This window comes from Periplaneta americana, chromosome 14 (genome assembly GCF_040183065.1).
Source record: "Periplaneta americana isolate PAMFEO1 chromosome 14, P.americana_PAMFEO1_priV1, whole genome shotgun sequence".
NCBI lineage: Eukaryota > Metazoa > Arthropoda > Insecta > Blattodea > Blattidae > Periplaneta > Periplaneta americana.
In genome coordinates, this window is record NC_091130.1 from 2,113,260 (window position 1) to 2,133,080 (window position 19,821).

Below are 19,821 nucleotides of genomic sequence, written 5' to 3' on the forward strand. Positions count from 1 at the left end.
AAATTACCCAATAAATCCAAAGATGCTCTTATGAGTTGAAACAGGCAAAAAATGCAAAAAAAATGCCCTTACAAATATGTCTTAAAACACTCAGTTTATCACATAACATATAAATACTAATGCAGCTATGTTTCTGGCTTACTAGAAAAAAGACGCAATTTCATCAAAATCCCAGCCCTAACCATAACGATATACCGGGTGTTTTGTAACGTGCTGGAATATATATCAGGTATGGGTTTTAGATATAGAAGTTATTCTAAAAGTTCCCTGCAAACTCACGTCAGAAACAGCTTTATTTTTACTTGGCAAGTAGCAGATGTTTTCGTGTTGTAGCTATATTGCTTTTACCTTCTAAGTAGATATTGCAGATATTACCCGCAGAACTCAAAACAGCCCTGCAATGCCTTATTTACTTCATGAGAATCTTTTTCTGCTTGATCTCTGCAGATGTTTGCTTGTGATCAAGATTTATTATCTTGTGCAGTGTTACAGATTTATTGGGATTATTTTTTGCTGAATTAACACAACATCCCTGAGCGATGTGAAGAAAGAAAGATTTTTTTAGTTAATACAGTATTAATTGCCGATAATGTAACACGATCTCTCGTTCTGATGGGGAGATTTACATGAAAGTTGTATTGCGTTTTGAAGATAAGAAGATGCGAAAGAGTTGTTGGATGAAGTACCGCCTGGTGTAACGTTTTGTTTGCTATTTGTGCACGATGGTACTTCATCCAATTTTGGTGGACTTGTAGGAATTTTTTGGGCAACAGATTCCAGTATAAATGGATTTTTTTGTACCTGCACATTTATCTGAACTGAATTTCGGCAAAGCAATGCAAGGTAAGTGCAAGTGTTAACACAAATCAATCATTAAATGCGCGTTAATGGTTGACACTTTCCTGCTGAGAATTATTTTCTGTGCTAGCGCCATCAGCGAGTGGGAGTGAAGGCTGATACTTCACTGCTGAGAAATTTTTCTTTGCTAATTGAAATCAGTTAAGGAGTGGGTGTGAGCACTTTTCTGTTCCAGATTGCGACTGTACTATTGTGTGAGCTGTATCAGCACACTCCATAACCATACCTTCTGAGAAGAATTCAAAGAAAGATAATACCGTAAACTGGGGTTACTTTGAACATAGGGGAAACTGTGAACATTTTTCAGAAAATCATATTTAGGTTTCTACATGCTGCACTTGTCATAGATGGAGGTAAATTATCATAAAAATCATTCTCATACCAAATTTGCCTCCATCTAACAAGTGTAGCATCTAGAAACCTAAATATGATTTTCTGAAAAAATGTTCAAAGTTTCCTGTGTGTTCAAAGTAACCCCGTTTACGGTAATGTGTATAAAATGAACACTGGCCTTTATTCTCATGTTTAGATATACCTTGATGCCTTGGTTTTGTTGCGAAGATGTATGCTTGTAGAAAACCTCTGCTGAAAATATGAACATAAAAAGAAATGACGATTCCTGACTTTTCTCTGACAGTCCCTACAGGACAGTTCAATTCAATGTGGCGAGATACTGCAATAATTAGTAAGGCTACATAGAATAACAGGCACACACGGTACTGAATATGTTTATTTGTAAATCTTAAATACAGAGCAGGACATATTACAATTGAGTGTCAATTCAAGAGAGGGTGGTAGCTATATCAGCCTCATGTTGCTCACAGACTTGAAGGTTTTGTCATGGTCCCAAGTGGCATAAATAGTTGTTGCATCAACTCTCCACCGGTGGAAGGCCCAGAAACACTTTCAGCCACGCAATTTGCAGTATCAGGTGTGGTTCTGGAGATGCCTGGGGTATCTGAGAGAGTTTTCTTCTGCACGGAATTTGGTCGTCGCCGGTTCGAAGAACGTTTCATGTAATACAGCTTTAATTTTTAATTTTATGTAAACTTTGACTATGGTACTTGAACTTTTGGATAAATTATTACTATTACTTCATTGATATGTTGTATAAATTCACATTTACAGGTTTAAACTGACTCAGGATTACTTCCTAGTCCATTACTTCTTCTTACAAAATTATATTTGAATCCCTCTGTCAGCTGCTTCAGTTTGAGCACGTTTTGAATCACTCTGCATAGAGTAACTTCACTACAACCCGTTTGTGACTGGAAATCCATTCAGTATTTTATTTCCACTATATTCCGTAGAAAATATTGCTGTTGTAGCAGTATCTGATGATGACATTGATTAAATTACGTTACGGTAAATGGGAACATCCTCAGAAAATGATGTCTGAACAAATTTGATTTGAATTACCTGAGAATTTGCGGATGAAGAATATTTGGGAGGTTTCCAACTGGAGTAACTCTGAACCGCAACTGAATCTAAATTGAGTTGTAGTTGCAGCTTAATTGCGTTGAAAATTCATATCTGTTCGCACCAGAGCAGCTTTGAGTTTACCGATTGCATATTCGATGCCATCTTTAATTTGTGAGCACGCCGTTTTATACGTACCTACAAACTGGAATCACCAAAATACACAACACACCAAATTGCTATGAACTCAGCTGATACACTGAAATCGCAGTTGAGTTGAGATTGAAAGAGTGGAAACGTATGCATTGCTGTATTAATAGCGACAGCATAGTTGCGTTGAAAGTTGCTCCAGTGAGAAACCTCTCTTCGTGCAAGCTTTTTGGCTAACAGATTCTCAGATGTGCCGCTAGTGGTGGCGCAGGCCGCTCTTGGCGTTCTGCAGGATGACGACCACGGAGTTGAGCGTCTCCTCGGCCGTATCGATGATCTGATCCGCGGGCAGCAGGAAGCCGTAGCGGCCCGTGTCACGCAGCTCCCACGTGTACGTGTAGCGTGTGTTCAGAACGCCCTTCACCCAGTCCATGCTTACGCCGCTCGTCGGGTCTGCAACAAAATGTTGCTATGAAAACTCACTCGGAAATCTAAAATAAAATGTGTAAATATACTTTAGATGTGCTTCTTCAATCGCACTCGTTTCCATCCCATATCAATACTCACAAATAGTTTCGTAAATATCGCCCACTGTGTATCTCGTGCCGTTGTTTTGGGCCAGAGCTGCAGCGGCTTCTTCGCCGATGCTCAACTGAAACAAAGTCACATGATATGTCAACTAGAACTCCTGCGGTCTTCACTAAAGGTGGAAGGACTGAAATGTCTCCACTAATCCTGCAATGTCGCGTTTTGAGCGCTCACCAGCTCGTCGTAGTTGGACACGTGTTCCTGGCTGTGGCCGTACGGGAACAGCAGCAGCTGGCTGTAGCTGTGGAAGGCCAGGTATACCTCCAGCTGGTCCGAGATGCTGGATATGAACTGCGACAGAGTCCTGGCCTCCACCTCGGAGAAGGGGGCGGATCCCGCGTACGTTTCACTGCAAGGGGAGCTGCTTGCGCCGATCTCTGCGGACAAAGCAATGCATGAGAGCCTGCAGGCAGGGATCGGAGAAGGGACAGCGTGTTCAGAGGCTTACCCATCCAGTGGAAGTCCCAGTTCCTGTTGGAATCGGCGCCGTAGCATCCGTTCGACGAGGGGCTGCGGGTCTTCCTCCACATACGGTCCTGCAACAGGGAGGTTCACAGTTAAGAAGAGTGCTACAGCCAGACCCGGACCAGGGTTAAGTGCAGAAAGCACTTTGTATGGGGTACATTCGTTGAACACTGATACCGAGACTTTCTAGAGAACATCGGCACAGAATTAATTAATTAATTTACTAACTACAAATTCGTTTTCACTCGGTGGTAGTTCAAGGAAAAATAACTACACGACCTATTCCGATGGAGTAAACGGTGATCGACAGACAAAGCATCAATGTATCCAACATAATCTTGAGTTGAAGCGGGTGACGTCATCTATCGATCCGCGTGAGGGGGAACTTGCACGAATTGAGTCGAGTGACAGTCGGGGCAGTGTAACGCGAGAATTCGAAGCGATAGAACGTTCACAAAGGTGTCAAACGATTCGTAATGAACGAGGCTACAATCTCAATTGAGCAAAAATTAGCAGTCGACGAGTTAAATTGAAAAAATTCGTGAGTGAAATTGAGTGAGGAGAGAAAATTCAGAATGTCGAGGCATATGTCGAGCAAATAGGAGCAGGCGTATAAGCTATTGGTAGCAAACGATAGAACACTATGGTTACTATAGCGACCGATATGATTATGCTCAATGCAAATGGCTACTCCCAGGAGTACCAGCACAGCAAAGATATGCCGAGTGTTCAGGGTATCTGGAAAGACGAGATGATGATTTTTACTGCTGACGTTTACTTTAATAGCAATTCTATCAGCAACGATTTCACTCATAAAACGTACGGCTGTATCTCCAATAAAACCTAATTCTATTTTTTTTTTTTCCATTCTGTTAATCAGAATTTCTCATAAGAAGTGGACTATGTATAATGTAGATCTCTTTTCAAAAATGAAAAGATTATGATAGTCTACAATCTATATATTTTTGAACTTTTAATGTATGTAAACAAGAATATTACTAATTATACAAACATAGTAGATCTGCATCGCTATGAAACAAGAAATAATGATCAATTAAATGTACCACATGTCAGGTTGCAAAAAACACAATCAAGCTATGTAATTACTGCAATAAAAGTATATAATAAGATACCTACAAATATAAAGGCACTTAATGAAACATAATTTAAATTTCAGATTAAGAGATGGCTACAAAATAATCCCTTTTATAATATGAATGAATATTTTTGCGAGTGTTCGAATTTTTTCAGTGTGTGGTTTTTTATACTGTTAGTTTTATCGTAAATTTCGGTCTGATCAGAAACTAACTGAGGCACAAACGTGTATCGATGGACTTGGAGAATTGAAACAAGAGTTAAAATGCGAACGGAAAGATTTGCACCTTTATCTGCAGACTCCGCTGCATTATGTTACGAATTGTACCCTTTTAATCCCACCACTCATTTCTGTGCCCGTCGTGGTAATGACCTTTATTCCTATCGAATCATTTCGTAATGAACGTAAAGTTCCAGTTGGCCCTTATCCCCGGGAAGTATCCTCACCGTGCCATAAACTGAACTGCGCCCCCTTCCCTCCAACTCAACCTTAAGGGCCTGATGTCGATACTGTATTCGGTCACATCCCTTGGGATTGTACGAAATAGTGTACAAGATCGGCAACTTTCAAGTTGCCCAGTCTTCCCCCTTTGTCATGCTCACCGTGGTGTGAGAATACACATAGCCGTCAGGATTCACGCTGGGGAAGACGTAGAAGTCGAAGGACTGCAGCAGATCCTTGAGGACGGGGTCCTCGCTGGTCAGCAGCTTGTTCAGGATGTACGTCGCCGTGGCTGGACCAATCCACTCGCGAGCGTGGATGCCTGCGCAGAAGACAAGCTGAACAACTATCTGTCTGTCTAATCTCCATCTTATCTACCTGATTGTTAACTTGTCTATCAACATTCCCATTATTCATCTATCTATGCAATAAGTTTGTCCCAGCACGGTTCAGAATCGATTCTGAACTGCCTGCTCATGCGCAGCAGCTCAATGTGCGTTCCAACAAGACTACTGGGTGTTCATTTCAATGTGTGTCATGACGTCACTGTTGTTGAGTCACCGATTTGAAGCGAGTTTCATCTTATACGTCAGAGAAGTTGCCTATTATTCGAGGCGTTCAATCTGAACTTGAGAACGTGTACGGTATAACTTGAACGTCGTAGCAACAGATGGCGGTCTGTACGGTCTGTGTGCTACCATAACCTCTTCCGAACTGTGTTTTGCGCGGGCAAGTCATACGGAGGGTATTTGTTATCATCTGTTGCGTACGGCAACATTCCACAACACAAATCAAATGCTCCGTGTCCATGTTGACCGTCGAAATTAATGTCAACAAATACGTAAGTAATCGTCTTAACCCTCTACCCATATCCCGATAGTACGTGTTTCCAAACAGTTCACATTCCTGCCACTATTGGCGTTACCGTACGTATCGATACGTACTCTTCAGAATGAACGCCGTACTTGCTAGGCAACTTCTCTCGCTCATAGATGATACGCCTCTGCGGAAGTGTAGGAAGATTGGATTCTCTAGGCTCATCGGCTAGCCACATGACGACATACAGCGATCCATGACACACTTTGAACTGAACACCCAGTAGAACTGATTCCAAACCGATACTGAACTTCGAGTTGCCTGTTCTAACATTCATTACAACTCGTTCGAACGAGTGAAGTTGGTTCTCGATTAAGAGCAGAACTGGGAATTATGAACTGCTGACACATGCGCAGATAATTTAATCTAAAGTTATGGTTAAAATGCTTCAAAACTAGGCATGTTAAAATAAAAAAAAAGTAAGTAATTGATTAAATGGCGATCTTACTCGTGTTAATTATGTAAGCATGTGCGGCTTACAGCTGTTTCGGTGTTACTTCACACCATCCTCAGAGCCTTCTGTGTCTCGGCGTCATCTCAACTTAGCTGCCTGTTATGTGGGTGCGTTCGTGTGATGAAGAGTTGTGTCAAATAGTGTATGTGTTCTGAAATTGATCTGTGTGTTGAGAATTTGATTAGGGTGTATTTTATTGTGTCTGTATATTTCATATTGTTCTAGTGTGTTGAGTTTTTGGTTTTTGGGTTGTATGTGTAGGATTTCCATGTCTGTATTTATGTTATTGTATGTGTGGTTGGCATTAGTTGTGTGTTCGGCATATGTAGATGTATTGTGTCCTCTGGTTATTGCTTTAATGTGTTCTTTGTATCGAGTTTGGAATGATCTGCCTGTCTGTCCAATGTAGAAACTGTATTTATTTGTTTGTGTTGTTTGTGTGTTGAGATGTCTTTGTAGTGTGTTTTCTGTTCTGTATGCTATGTTGTATTACTGTTTTCTGAATGAGGATGTGATCTTGTGTGTGTTTTTGTTTTCGTATGTTAGTGTGATATATTTCTTGTGTTTGTGTTGTGTTTTGTGTGTTTTTGTGTTTTTTGAGTTTTTGTTTTATCTTCCTTATGATGTTGTCTGTTATGTTTGGGTTGTATAACATGAGTAAGATCGCCATTTAATCAATTATTTATATTCAAGTGTTAAAAGTCGTGTACAAGAAATTCAACATGAATAAAAAAAATGTCTATCATGAGTAATTTGAAATGTGATAGCGATATATTTTACGAAGAATTAAGTTCGGAAAATGAATATAATTTTAATATGAGAAGAAACTTCGAAGGCTGTGAAGGAAGAATTCAAAAAACGTTCCACCAATGTAAAATCCCGAACTAGCTCTGACACCGTACATAACTGGCGCATGTGTCAAAAGAAGTTCGGCATTAGTTCCAAACGCCTTCTGAATTGCTTGTTGCAACGAACCTTATATTTCCACCTGTGAATCCATCTGCCTACCATGCATTAATGGAAGATTTTTCATGACCTTATCGGAGTTGAACGTAAGGCTTTTTTATTTTATTTGCCCTGACACTAGCGGTGGGACGACCATATTTTGGGTCAGCATGACTCCTAACTTAAATCCAGACGTTTGAGATGGGCAGGGCATGTAGCACGTATGGGCGAATCCAGAAATGCATATAGAATGTTAGTTGGGAGGCCAGAGGGAAAAAGACCTTTAGGGAGGCCGAGACGTAGATGGGAAGATAATATTAAAATGGATTTGAGGGGGTGGCATATGATGATAGAGAATGGATTAATCTTGCTCAGGATAGGGACCAATGGCGGGCTTATGTGAGGGCGGCAATGAACCTCTGGGTTCCTTAAAAGCCAGTAAGTAAGTAAGTAAGTATGACCCCTAACTCCATTTTATGACGTCATATTCTCAGTGGACACACACTTCCGTGAGCTGGTCGGGATTTGAGTGGATTCCTATAACTTCGCGTGAGTTCTATAACAGTGACCCCTCATGCTGGCCTTCCCAAACACTTAGGATTTGTGTTGTATTGTGAAAGATAAGTGATGGCGGATGTTAACACACCTGCTTCCAAGACAACAGCAGGGTTGCCTTCTGCGAAGGACACTTTCACACCCTGGAGGTGCCTGTCTTCGTAAGACTGCCCTCCAACCACCGCCGTGACTTGTCCTGGGTACGAGGCCACGAGACTGTCCAGCCACGCGTTAATCTGCAACACAGTCCAGAGATGAGTGTGGGTGCGTAAGTATGTGTACATGTGTGCGTGATGGGTAGGTCTACTCACCTCGTCCAGCGTGTGGTAGTCCGTCCACCCGAAATCGGCCCGTACCTTCCCCGAGAGACGCTCCATATCCACCAGGCTACAACAGGGAGACCATTGTTGAGATGTTCAGACCCTCACTGAGTGCACGAGTGTCCATTAGTTTGTGAGTGTACGATTTAGTATTTCAGTCGGATACATGCAGTCATATTAGTCACTTTTGTTCACCTAGTAATTAGACGTTGACAACCATGTTACGTTTGAATCCAGTAAACAAGGCCGGGTTGCAGAGAAAATGTGTTGTGAGTGGTTTTCAGTTGAATGTTCCACCATTATATTCATATGTATATGTTAAACAAAAAACCATATGTGGTATGAAACTGATAAACTGTTAAACGCTCTGTTTGGGGTATTATGAAAAATGTTACTAATAATGATACTTCGGAATATGTATGGTAAGACTTTCCTGTGTTAAATTTCAACGTACCTCGTTTAGATGTTTCGACCTGTTTATGGGTCATCTTCAGAACTGGTCGTTATTGGTCTTGGCGTCACTTGTTCTGTTTCCTGTGAGGGTGTGTTCCTGTGGTATAGTGTACAGTCAAAGAGTGTGTGTGTTTTGAAGTTGAGTTGTGTGTTGAGAATTTCGTTGGGGTGTGTTTTCGTGTGTCTGTATATTTCATATTGTTCTAGTGTGTTTAGTTTCTGTCTTTTTGGTTGAATGTGCAGTATTTCCATGTCTGTGTTGATGTCTCTGTGGGTTTGGTTAGCATTTGTGATGTGTTCTGCATATGTGGAGGTGTTTTATTATGGCTGTCTTGTGTTCTTTGTAACGTGTTTGAAACGATCTGCCTGTCTGTCATTACAAAACACCTCCACATGTGCAGAACACATCACAAATGCTAACCAAACCCACAGAGACATCAACACAGACATGGAAATATTGCACATCCAACCAAAAACCCAGAAACTAAACACACTAGAACAATATGAAATATACAGACACACGAAAACACACCCCAACGAAATTCTCAACACACAATTCAACTTCAAAACACACACACTCTTTGACTCTACACTATACCACAGGGACACACCCTCACAGGAAACAGAACAAGTGGCGCCAAGACCAACAACGACCAGTTCTGAAGATGACCCATAAATAGGTCGAAACATGTAAACGATGTACGTTGAAATTTAACACAGGAAAGTCTTACCATACATATTCCGAAGTGATACAGTGTTAAAAGTTGTGTAATCAAGATGAATAATGATAGGCCTGCTGTTGGTATAATGGACACCTCATACCGATCGGGCTGTGTAACATTGGATCTAGTTCCGATTTTTGTCACCATTGGCTACAACATTCGCTTATAAATTTCAATAGTCTCTTGAAAATAGAGTTGGAGATCTTTCTAAGATATTTGTCTGTGCACTGACTCACCGCTGAACGTCGTCGATGTAGACTACTGTGTGCAGGTGGAGACTTTTCATCATCTCTTTGAACTGGGGCAGCAGGTGGGGTGGCACCATCACGTCCACGGCCTTCTGCAGGCTGCTAGGCCCAACCCAGAAGTCCAGCTGGTAAACAGAACATTCAATACGTGACGATATCTTACAATTGCTACAATCAGCCTGCGTATGTGGGGACAAATACTGGAAATGCAGAAAAATGTGTTAAAATATTGCAATGCTACAGTTTTATTAAGTTCTGTAATTGTTCAGAAATTAGATTTCTTTGCTTTCGCGAGAATAAACATTTTTAGTATCCCTGAAGAATAAAAGTGGTTTTCGACATTCGTCTGGCTGTTCGTCTATGCACAGCAGTTAAATCTAAAACAGAGATCCGAAAACTTTCCAGTGTGACTGACTTCTTAGAGTTCATATTTAATTTGGGGGATCCCTTAAAATTTTTTGCATAATTTCGGGATGTAAACATGTTTTAATCGACTTGAGGCTTTCCGGCGTTGGATATGTAATCATTCTTCTCGGATTCTCAGCCAGGTGAGTTGGATATCTGAAGAAGATGGCAGAGCTATTCATCGAAAGCTTGGATGCAACTATCCAATTCATCTGGCTGAGAACCCGAGAAGAATTTATTAATCCATGTTTTAATCGCTTCATATTTATGTGATTTCGTGAATTAAATGCTATTAAGAAATGTTAGTCTTAATTTTTAATAGTATAACATGAAAATACATTAATACTAAATTATGTTATATTATATAATTTCTTTGCTGTGAAAACTTAAAACAGCATTTCAGACTTACAATAAAGTTGGAAATGAAACTGTAATGTTGCTTTGCAGCTGTTAGTTTTACAAAGCTGACTCAATTGTGGATTATTTCCATATTGATTCTTCAAGAAAACTAGGTCAGGAAATATACACTCAAGCTAAATATGCGTATATTGATGCAAATGGCCTCTGATTGAGGTTCTGGCTGATATGTACATCTACGAGTATTATCAGGCAGTACATCTCACTTGACGATATGTGTCAGAGGAAGAACAATTGTTTGTATGCATCTGAAGTCTGACTAGTGTAATATGTAGCTAGTCGGCGATGTATGCAATGGAGGGGGAAAAGGAATTGGCCACCCTATCCTATTATCTCGTGGCACCAAGGTAACATGTACAGAGTGGTAATAATATAACTGTCCAGATTTTAACAGCTTATTCCTTGGATAGATTGCAACAAAAAATTCTAACACCATATTAGTCCTAAATTATATTTTTCTAAAAAAAAAAATAATTTTCCCCTAAATGTTAACTACGCAGTCCTTGTTGATCTAAATGAGGGGTTGGAAAGCAATGGTGGATTGTTAATGTTTAGGTGAGGACGAAGGGAGAACCACCCTTCGAAACGTTGTCTTAATTTTTTATTGTGACAACCAGCAATGGAAAAAAAAGTCCAAACCCCTCACCTAAATACGCAGTCCTTCTCTAATTCCCTTTTTGAAAGAAATAAGTATTATCTATCGCTAAACTGGAGAATTCCCACGGTATCTTTGAACAGTGCCGTTACGTTTAGCACCAAATTTAAGTAAATACATAATCTCGCCAACATAAGAACACGACGTTGGTGTGTGGCGTCGTTGTAGGGAGAAATTTGTTTCTTTTCTCTCTCTACCTCCTTCGTTCTGAACATTACTGAGAGATAGCACCACTGTTAGCTACAAGATATATTTGCGCAAATATATTGAAGTAGATTACGTGACTTAGATGAGAGTCTCGAGACAAAACAGTTTTGCTATATTTCTTTTTTTTTTTATTAAATGTTAAGCACAGGAACGCCATTTCGTAATTTTATTTAAGAAACAAGCCAAACAAATTATCTTTGCATCAAAAAAGGATGCTCCCTGGACCAAATTATCGTATTTTATAATTGTTTGAATACAACAGAAGCCAGAAGTCTTGCACTTGACTAATGCAGTGAATTATTTAAGAATATAGTCGCGAATTTTACTACCACCATTTCGATTGTGTTTTGTTTGGCACGGCTCGGTACGGCCTGGTGACTAGTGGCCAGCGAGTAACATCGACTATCGACATTGCTCTGCCGTGGGTATTATCCAGTTGTTCCTTATCTATTTATTAATTTCAACATCATAATTAACTGAAACGAACCATAACCATAACTCAGTAATTCTATTCGCACTCAAAAACAGCTTCACGAAATAGTAACAATAATCTTAGTACACGGGGTAAGCTTGCATAAAAAAATATTTATGTACCGGGTGTATACAAAGCTACGTCCGGAAAAGAAATATTTTTCAACGAAATGTTATATGCGGTCAAACACGTGTAGCACTGTCAACCGGGACACGACTTTCAAATTCTGCTGGCCACACTTACCCCGAAAGGTTGATTTTCCAGGTTCCGGAGAGCCCTCAGCTGCTCCAGGGTGTTAGGCACAACGCGGTGCACCTGGTAGTTGTGGAAAGTGGCTTTGTCGGCCAGCACTGCCGACGCCAGCAGAAGACCCAGCACGCAGCACAGTCTCAGCATCTCCATGGCAACTGTCAAGCACAGATGACGTCATTTTATATTTTGGTTTTATTTGATTCTTAAGCAAATATTAATTTTCTCACGTGAGTAATGAAAAATTTGGCGGAGGAAAAATGTGCTTTGCTGGATGATTGTATAATTTCACATGAAATTCTGAACAACGAAACTAATAGAAAGTGGAAGACCTAATAATGGTGGCATCAGATGTAGAAAGCTATGGGGACTCCTAACATAATAAAAACAGTTACAACTTTTTATTCTCTCTCAATATTGTCGTAGGTACTGGTTAATTTTTTTTCTATTTCAGTACAAGCTAACTGTTTTTAATGCGTTATTTTACGACACTGTATCAACACCTAGGTTATTTAGCGTCTGAATGAAATGAAGGTGATAGGCCTAATGCCGGTGAAATGAGTCCGGGGTCCAACACCGAAAGTTACCCAGCATTTGCTCGTATTGGGTTGAGGGAAAACTCCGGAAAAAACCTCAACCAGGTAACTTGCCCCGACCGGGATTCGAACCCGGGCCACCTGGTTTCGCGGCCAGACGCGCTGACCGTTACTCCACAGGTGTGGACTTTCCTATTTCAGTACAAGCTAATTGTTATCTTGTTATTTGCAATTATTATCTTTTTTGTTTTCTTAATTTCTCTTTTGTTTCTTTTGATATTAATTGTTATTTTATGTTTCGTTAACACTTTATTGTTTACTGGTTCCTATTTTTCTTTTTGTTAATTGTTGTTTATTTATGATCTGTTATCAGTCAATTATTATTTTATTCGTAGGGTTTTTTTTCAGAAGTAATTGGTAACTTGAATTGCTACTATTTTCTACTCAATCTTAAAATTTCTGACAGTGGCTTATTACACAAAAAGTGGGATTTTTTGCACCATCACTTCATCGTAGATGTTATATGTGTCCACCATTTTATTCTTTTACAAATAACAACCTCTCTTCAACAGCTCGAGTTCTTGTTCTGGAATATCTGCCACAGTGTGTGCGATAGAGTCATTCAACTCATCAATTGTCGTAGGTTTGCTTCAGATAGTCTAACAACCAATGATCTGCTGGGTTAATATCTGGCGATCTTGCAGGCCAAGTTACAGGAAAGTGCCTACTAATAACATGACCATCGGAAGAATAAGAAACAAACTCGTTGCCATGGTGATACAAAAAAGTCAATTTTTTGTATAATAATAATTCAGTGCCAATAGTGCAGAAAATTAATAAATTACGAGAAATTAAAGCTAGCTCTTACTTTTGAGAAAGCTTACAGAGTAACTATATCAAATAACTTGCAGTAACCAATGCTTACCTGAAGAAGACAGCTGTGAATTGTGTATTGTCCTTCTTATAGGCGGCACCTTGGTCTTTCCTTGAGCCCCAAGTGCTTCATTATCTAGGTTATCTCAGGCTTATCACTTCCATTGTCAGAGTTTGCTCTTACTGAAGCTGTTGATTGCAAAATTTCCATTTCGAAATGGGGAAACTCGCTACTGCATCTATGAAAGGAAAATTTGTGATGTAACCAGTCAGGTTGCGGGAAATCTGTTACGTCATTCTTCCTACTTGACTTTTCGCTGTACAAATCGAAACAGAAGTGGAAAGAGATCGGGGAAGTGCTGTGGCGTTAAGCTTGACTTTGGGTCCGGGGTTCGATAGATTTTCAAGGGCGAGAAATATCTTGGGCAGAAATAGATCTTCCAGGTAAAGTAAAATTGCACCACTTGAACACTTTTTGAAGAACAGGGTGACAGACAAATCTTACAGCTTATTTCTCGTTCACATCGATTTCTAACTATCCTAGTCTTTATCTTAGCTCGGCGACTCCCAAGCAGTGGGTCTCGGGCCCCAGATTCGAAAGGAGTTCTCGAAAATAATATATGTTTTCAAATGTTATTTAATTATGTATATATGTATGTATGTATGTAATTGATTGATTTCTTGGTCTTATAATAAATGGGAACATGTAGGCCTATATCCACCTAATATACAATATCAAACATCTATACTAATAATAAATCTGTAACCGAAATTTTTCTGGTAATTTTCGATTTTCCAAAAATAATTGGTCCTAACATATATAATTAACCGCCCTGAAACCGAAAATCGCTTTTTTTAAATTTTTGTCTGTCTGCCTGTCTGTCTGTCTGGATGTTTGTTACCTTTTCACGCGATAATGGCTGAACCGATTTATATGAAAATTGGAATATAAATTAAGTTCGTTGTAACTTAGAATTTAGGCTATATAGCATTCAAAATATTTTATTTAAAAGGGGGGTTATAAGGGGGCTTGAATTAAATAAATCGAAATATCTCCCTTATTATTAATTTTCATGAAAAAATATTACATAACAAAAGTTTCTTTAAAAATAATTTCCGATAAGTTTTATTCCATGCAAAATTTTGATGGGACCGATATTTAATGAGATAAATGAGTTTCAAAATTACAATAACAACGCCATCTAAGGCAGTGTAATGAAATAAAAAACAAATGACTTCGTCTATAAGTGGCCTTGGACAACAACAATCGAAAGCTATGAATCATAGCCTACAGAGAATGTTTCTGTGTTTGTATGAAGTAATATCGAAAGCTAAATTAACCGATTTGTATAATTAATTATTAATTCATCATTGGAAAGTGTAGTTTCTCTAGATGGACATAGTGCTATAATGTTATTACAGTAACTTCTGAGTGAATCGAGGACAGGTAAGATTAAAATAGCTTCTTATGCACAGAAAACTTGATAGGCATTCGTTTCCTGTATTTCCTAAAATAATTTTTATTACCAAATGAGTGTCTCTGGATCAAAATGATCGCATTTCAATTTTTTAATACAATTTAAATTAAGTAATATAATAAACGATTTATCCTTCTATCAAACACGAATGTTCCCTGGATCAAATGTGCTATTTTAATTATGTAATTAGTTTATATTTATTTCTAACGGGTGCAGCGGAGCGCACGGGTACGGCTAGTATATATAATAAGTTTGTTCCAAACTTTTCATCCGTCCTGCAGATCAGTGATTGTTTTAATTGCCACACAATATGTATAAGAAAACTTGTATCATTCACCGAGACAGTTTGTTTTATCTTACATGATAGCCTCTGCTTTGTAAAGCTGGTTAAGTGACCATAAGTAATAATAATAATAATAATAATAATAATAATAATAATAATGATTTATTTAACCTGGCAGAGTTAAGGCCATACGGCCTTCTCTAACACTCAACCAGGAGTAAAAACTGCGTTACAGAAACACTACAAATTTACAAAGTACACTATAATTTTACACACAAAACTGAATAAGATAATAATAATAAAATGTAAACAACAAGTAAGAAGAAATCAGACATAATATATAACATAGAGAAAGAAAGAAAAAGCATAATAAAATGTGAACAGCATGTCAAAAATAAATGAGGCCTACAAAGTATAATAAATAAGACAATTATTGATGATAATAATAATAATAATAATAATAATAATAATAATAATAATAAATAAGAATAGTAAGGATAATAATGATAATAATAATAATAATAATAGGCCTAATAATAATAATTGGAGAGGAAAATGTTTTAACTTTACATTCAGATGTGACCAGCCTCAAGGTCTAGTGTTAAGAGCTTCTGCTGTAGTTCATGAGGTCCGGGGTTTGATTCCCGGTTAGAGCACAGGAATTTTTCCTTAAAGGGGATTTATTCCTCTGTTCGTCCATGGTTAAGTTTAGATTTAAGACCTCTCCTGGCACCGCATAATCATAATCATCCTATCATATCATCGGGGTAATGTAACTCCGCCTTCCAGGCTCCCCAACCTCAGAAGTGGGTTACAACTAAGCCATTGTCAGGAGAGAAGACCAGAAATGTTGAAAAGACAACCTGGTGGCATTGATTAAAAAAAAAACTTTCAGATGTTGTAATGGTAGATATGTTTTGTAACATAGGCAATACTGGGTGGCCCAAGAGTTCCCAACATGTTGACTGCAATGATAGGAAACAGAGCTTGGGGATTAGAAAGTATCTCACGATGTCGTGCAATCCTGGTCTTGGAATGATCTTCCAAATAAGCAGAAGCTCGTCTGACAGGACACGTGAGATGCGTTCATTCCAAGGTCCGTCCCACCCATTTTGTAGCAAACAAAACTTGCATGTACAACAGTGGAAAAAAAAACCTGACCGACCATTGTAGCTGATTTCAGAGCCTTGTTCACTCCAGAGCACGATAGACTGGTAACTAAGACTTCCGTGGTTCGAATCCTGCCTGGGAAGGAAACTTTTTTTTGTTCCTTATTCAAATTTATTCCCAATACTTTTTGATTGCAGCGATATTTTACTACTTAATTAACTTATTATCCCCAGAATATGAATTTTACCAGCACTCGAAAAGTATTGGGAATAAATTTGAATAAGGAACAAAAAAAATTTCCTTCACAGGCAGGATTCGAAGCACGAAAGTCTTAGTTACCAGTCTATCGTGCTGAGTGAACAAGGCTCTGAAATCAGCTACAAGGGTCGGTCCGGTTTTTTTTTTTTTTTTGCCACTACTGTACACACTCGACCTCTATTTAACACTTCATGTGTTATCAAACAAATTATATTTTATCTATAAACACGTTAAAATTATTTCAAGGTAATTATCAAGATATACATACATAGGTCTACTTGAAATGTAACAAAACATTTACGATAAGATATAAAATTGTTTTTGTTTTCTCTAAAATGTATGGTTTTATTCACTTGTCTTCTTTCCTTTGTTATATACATTTTACAATTGTTATGATTGGTTCGTTTCTATCTTACACATTAAGGCTCATTCACGATGAAAATTAATAAACATAAACGTTACATAAACACAGAAGTTTGCTGTCAGATTATATTTAATGGCCGTTCACAATGATTTACATAAACACTAACATTAACATTACCGTTAGGCGGTAACATGAAGGTTTGCAAACTTCAAACATTATGTTTACGTGATTTTAAAAACAACACACAATCACATAGCGCTGAAGTGTACGACAGAATATGATTAAATGACGTAGTTGTTATGTTTCCATGGTTACCAAGTATCTTTGCAATTATGTTTACGTTCCCATCGTGAATGGTGTTACGATTTTTTAATTTGGTGGTAACGTCTGCATTCATAAGTTAATGCTTGCGTCTCCATTGTAACTGGGGCTTTACACAAGACCTCATTTCCTTTTTCCGAGCATAGTAACTCGATTTTCAAATGGTTGTGTACGTATTCGTGTTAGTATAATTATCGTTTTATGAAGAAAATTTAATTTGTCGAAAAATGTAGTGAACAAGGATTGTTCTTAAATTTGAACCATCAAAGTATACTGTTACAGTTAAGGTATAGCTGGGTCCTGTTCCATAAAAGTATGGTATAACACACTACAAATTACAACTGAAAGTACAGAGTTGCATATTTCTATCTTTCTGTTCCACAAAATTATGTACCCTATAAGACTATACATTAGTGTACATATTACATAATTATTTATTTATTTATTTATTTATTTATTTATTTATTTATTTATTTATTTATTTATTTATTTATTTATTTATTTATTTATTTATTTATTTATTTATTTATTTATTTATTTATTTATTTATTAATGTGCGAAACAACAGCACAAGGCCAATTACAGTACAAGGCCAATTGCAGTAATAATAATAATAATAATAATAATAATAATAATAATAATAATAATAATAATGTATATACAGTTGCATTAATGCCTTACCCCAATAATAAGATTAAGTTCATCTTCCGTATTTCTATAATTCTGCAATGCTCGGGAAAAGTGACACAAGTCAGTTTCCACAAACCTTTCTTGATAATTTATTGACAACTTACGGAACATCTGCTCGCTTGGAAAAAAAATACATAAGTATTCCTCCCATTACAATAATTCATACAGAAAAAAATCAAATCGACATAAACCAGTGTAAGTCGTCAATAAATTATTTCAAAAAAGGTTTGTGGAAACTGACTTATGTCACTTTTCCCGAGCATTGCAGAATTGTATTTAAGGAACTGTGGCAGAAAAATATGATTGTTACAATAATACTTTTGTGCGAGATCGTGCGTATTTGCTTGCTTTCCGCACAAAACCAATACGCGGTAAGTGTGAAATACCACATTCAGTATTCCCAACGTAACACACATAACAATTTCCCTATTCTTACCGCTTAAGCGTCATATTCATTTTACTGCTTTAGGCTTTTAACATATTATTTTTAAAGACGTTCAATATAGTAATAATTATAAATTGGAAACTTACCACTGCAATTTCACCTAAATTGCAATGTTAATTATTGTTTTTAAATATTTGCAAAAATTAAGTAAAGTCTACAACACCACAAAAGTTACTGCATTTGTAATGCAAGTAACATTAAGGAAGCCGTGAAAAAATCAACAAGATTCCACACTCATCATAGACTGGGGAAAAAAAAAAGATAGACGTATATCACGGCCTGCTGCAGTATAGTAAACACAGAAAACATTTTATAGGAACAATGTTGAAGGTAGATATATTTATTTTCCAAAGTTGCCGTCATTGAACAGAAACCAAGATGGAGATTTCATTGCAAGTAATTAGAAATTCCTCTTTCAGGTATGTAATAAACGATCTTCGCACAAAATAATGTACGATACACGAGCGGTATGTTTGTTTTCATGTTCTCGGAAATTAAAAAAGCTCAACTACGTTTCGCTTTTTCAATCTTTTCCTCGACCATGAAAACGTCAACATACCGCTCTTGTAACGTATATTACTATTCTGAACTCTGTTATCATAATATATCTCCTTTCTATTCTGACAGTTTACAGTGTATTTTTTTTGATAATATAACGTAAGAAAATTTTTTTTCAAGAAAATCCAAGTGTTAGGCTCAATTCTTTTCTTCTACTGGAGCATGTGAAATGTACAGACAGAATAAGAAATGAAGCTGTGCTGGAAAGAGTGGGTGAAGAAAGAATGATGCTGAAACTGATCAGGTAGAGAAAAAGGAATTGGTTGGGTCACTGGCTGAGAATAAACTGCCTACTGAAGGATGCACTGGAAGGAATGACGAAGAGTTCGGGCAGAAGAAGATATCAGATGATAGACGACGTTAAGATACATGGATCATATGCGGAGACTAAGAGCAAGGCACAAAATAGGAAAGATTAGAGAATGCTGGGTTTGCAGTGAAATTCTTGGTCTTGGGCAGAAAATTATTAATGAGTACATGTAAAATATTAGGACCTATAGGATACTTTCATAGAATAGGACCCTTGTGTGCAGATTTGTTTACTTGGTGACCATGGCAACCCTGCTCTATTTCTTGGCGTGCTGCAGGATGACGACCACGGAGTTGAGCGTCTCCTCGGCCGTATCGATGATTTGGTCCGCGGGCAGCAGGAAGCCGTAGCGGCCCGTATCACGCAGCTCCCACGCGTACGTGTACGGCACGTCGAAGGTGCCCCGCACCCAGTCCAAGCTGCTGCCTGCTGAAGGATCTGCGGGGGATAAACAGTCAGCAGTCAGCACCGGGTGCGAGCAGCAGGGCAAACGCCGGGTATTCTCAACTCTCTGGGGTTTAACACAATGGTTAATGCCAATTTTCAGATAGATCAGTATTAATTGTATCAAAAGGACAAGAAGAGAAACAAATACTAAAC

General features: G+C 38.1%; 1 protein-coding gene across 1 annotated transcript in view; it reads right to left on the minus strand.

Annotated features, from left to right (window-relative positions):
• Positions 1-1,571: 1,571 nt before the first annotated feature.
• LOC138713965 (uncharacterized) overlaps positions 1,572-19,821 on the minus strand; it is a 32,160-nt gene continuing 13,910 nt past the window's right edge. The window contains exons 9-18 of the mRNA XM_069846546.1: positions 19,480-19,659; positions 11,990-12,153; positions 9,579-9,715; positions 8,159-8,234; positions 7,939-8,083; positions 5,179-5,339; positions 3,464-3,551; positions 3,190-3,392; positions 2,995-3,079; positions 1,572-2,880 (exon numbers count right to left, since the gene is read on the minus strand). Coding sequence (XP_069702647.1) covers positions 2,684-2,880; positions 2,995-3,079; positions 3,190-3,392; positions 3,464-3,551; positions 5,179-5,339; positions 7,939-8,083; positions 8,159-8,234; positions 9,579-9,715; positions 11,990-12,153; positions 19,480-19,659 — 1,436 coding nt within the window. The 3' untranslated portion in view covers positions 1,572-2,683. The remainder of the gene's footprint in view (positions 2,881-2,994; positions 3,080-3,189; positions 3,393-3,463; positions 3,552-5,178; positions 5,340-7,938; positions 8,084-8,158; positions 8,235-9,578; positions 9,716-11,989; positions 12,154-19,479; positions 19,660-19,821) is intronic.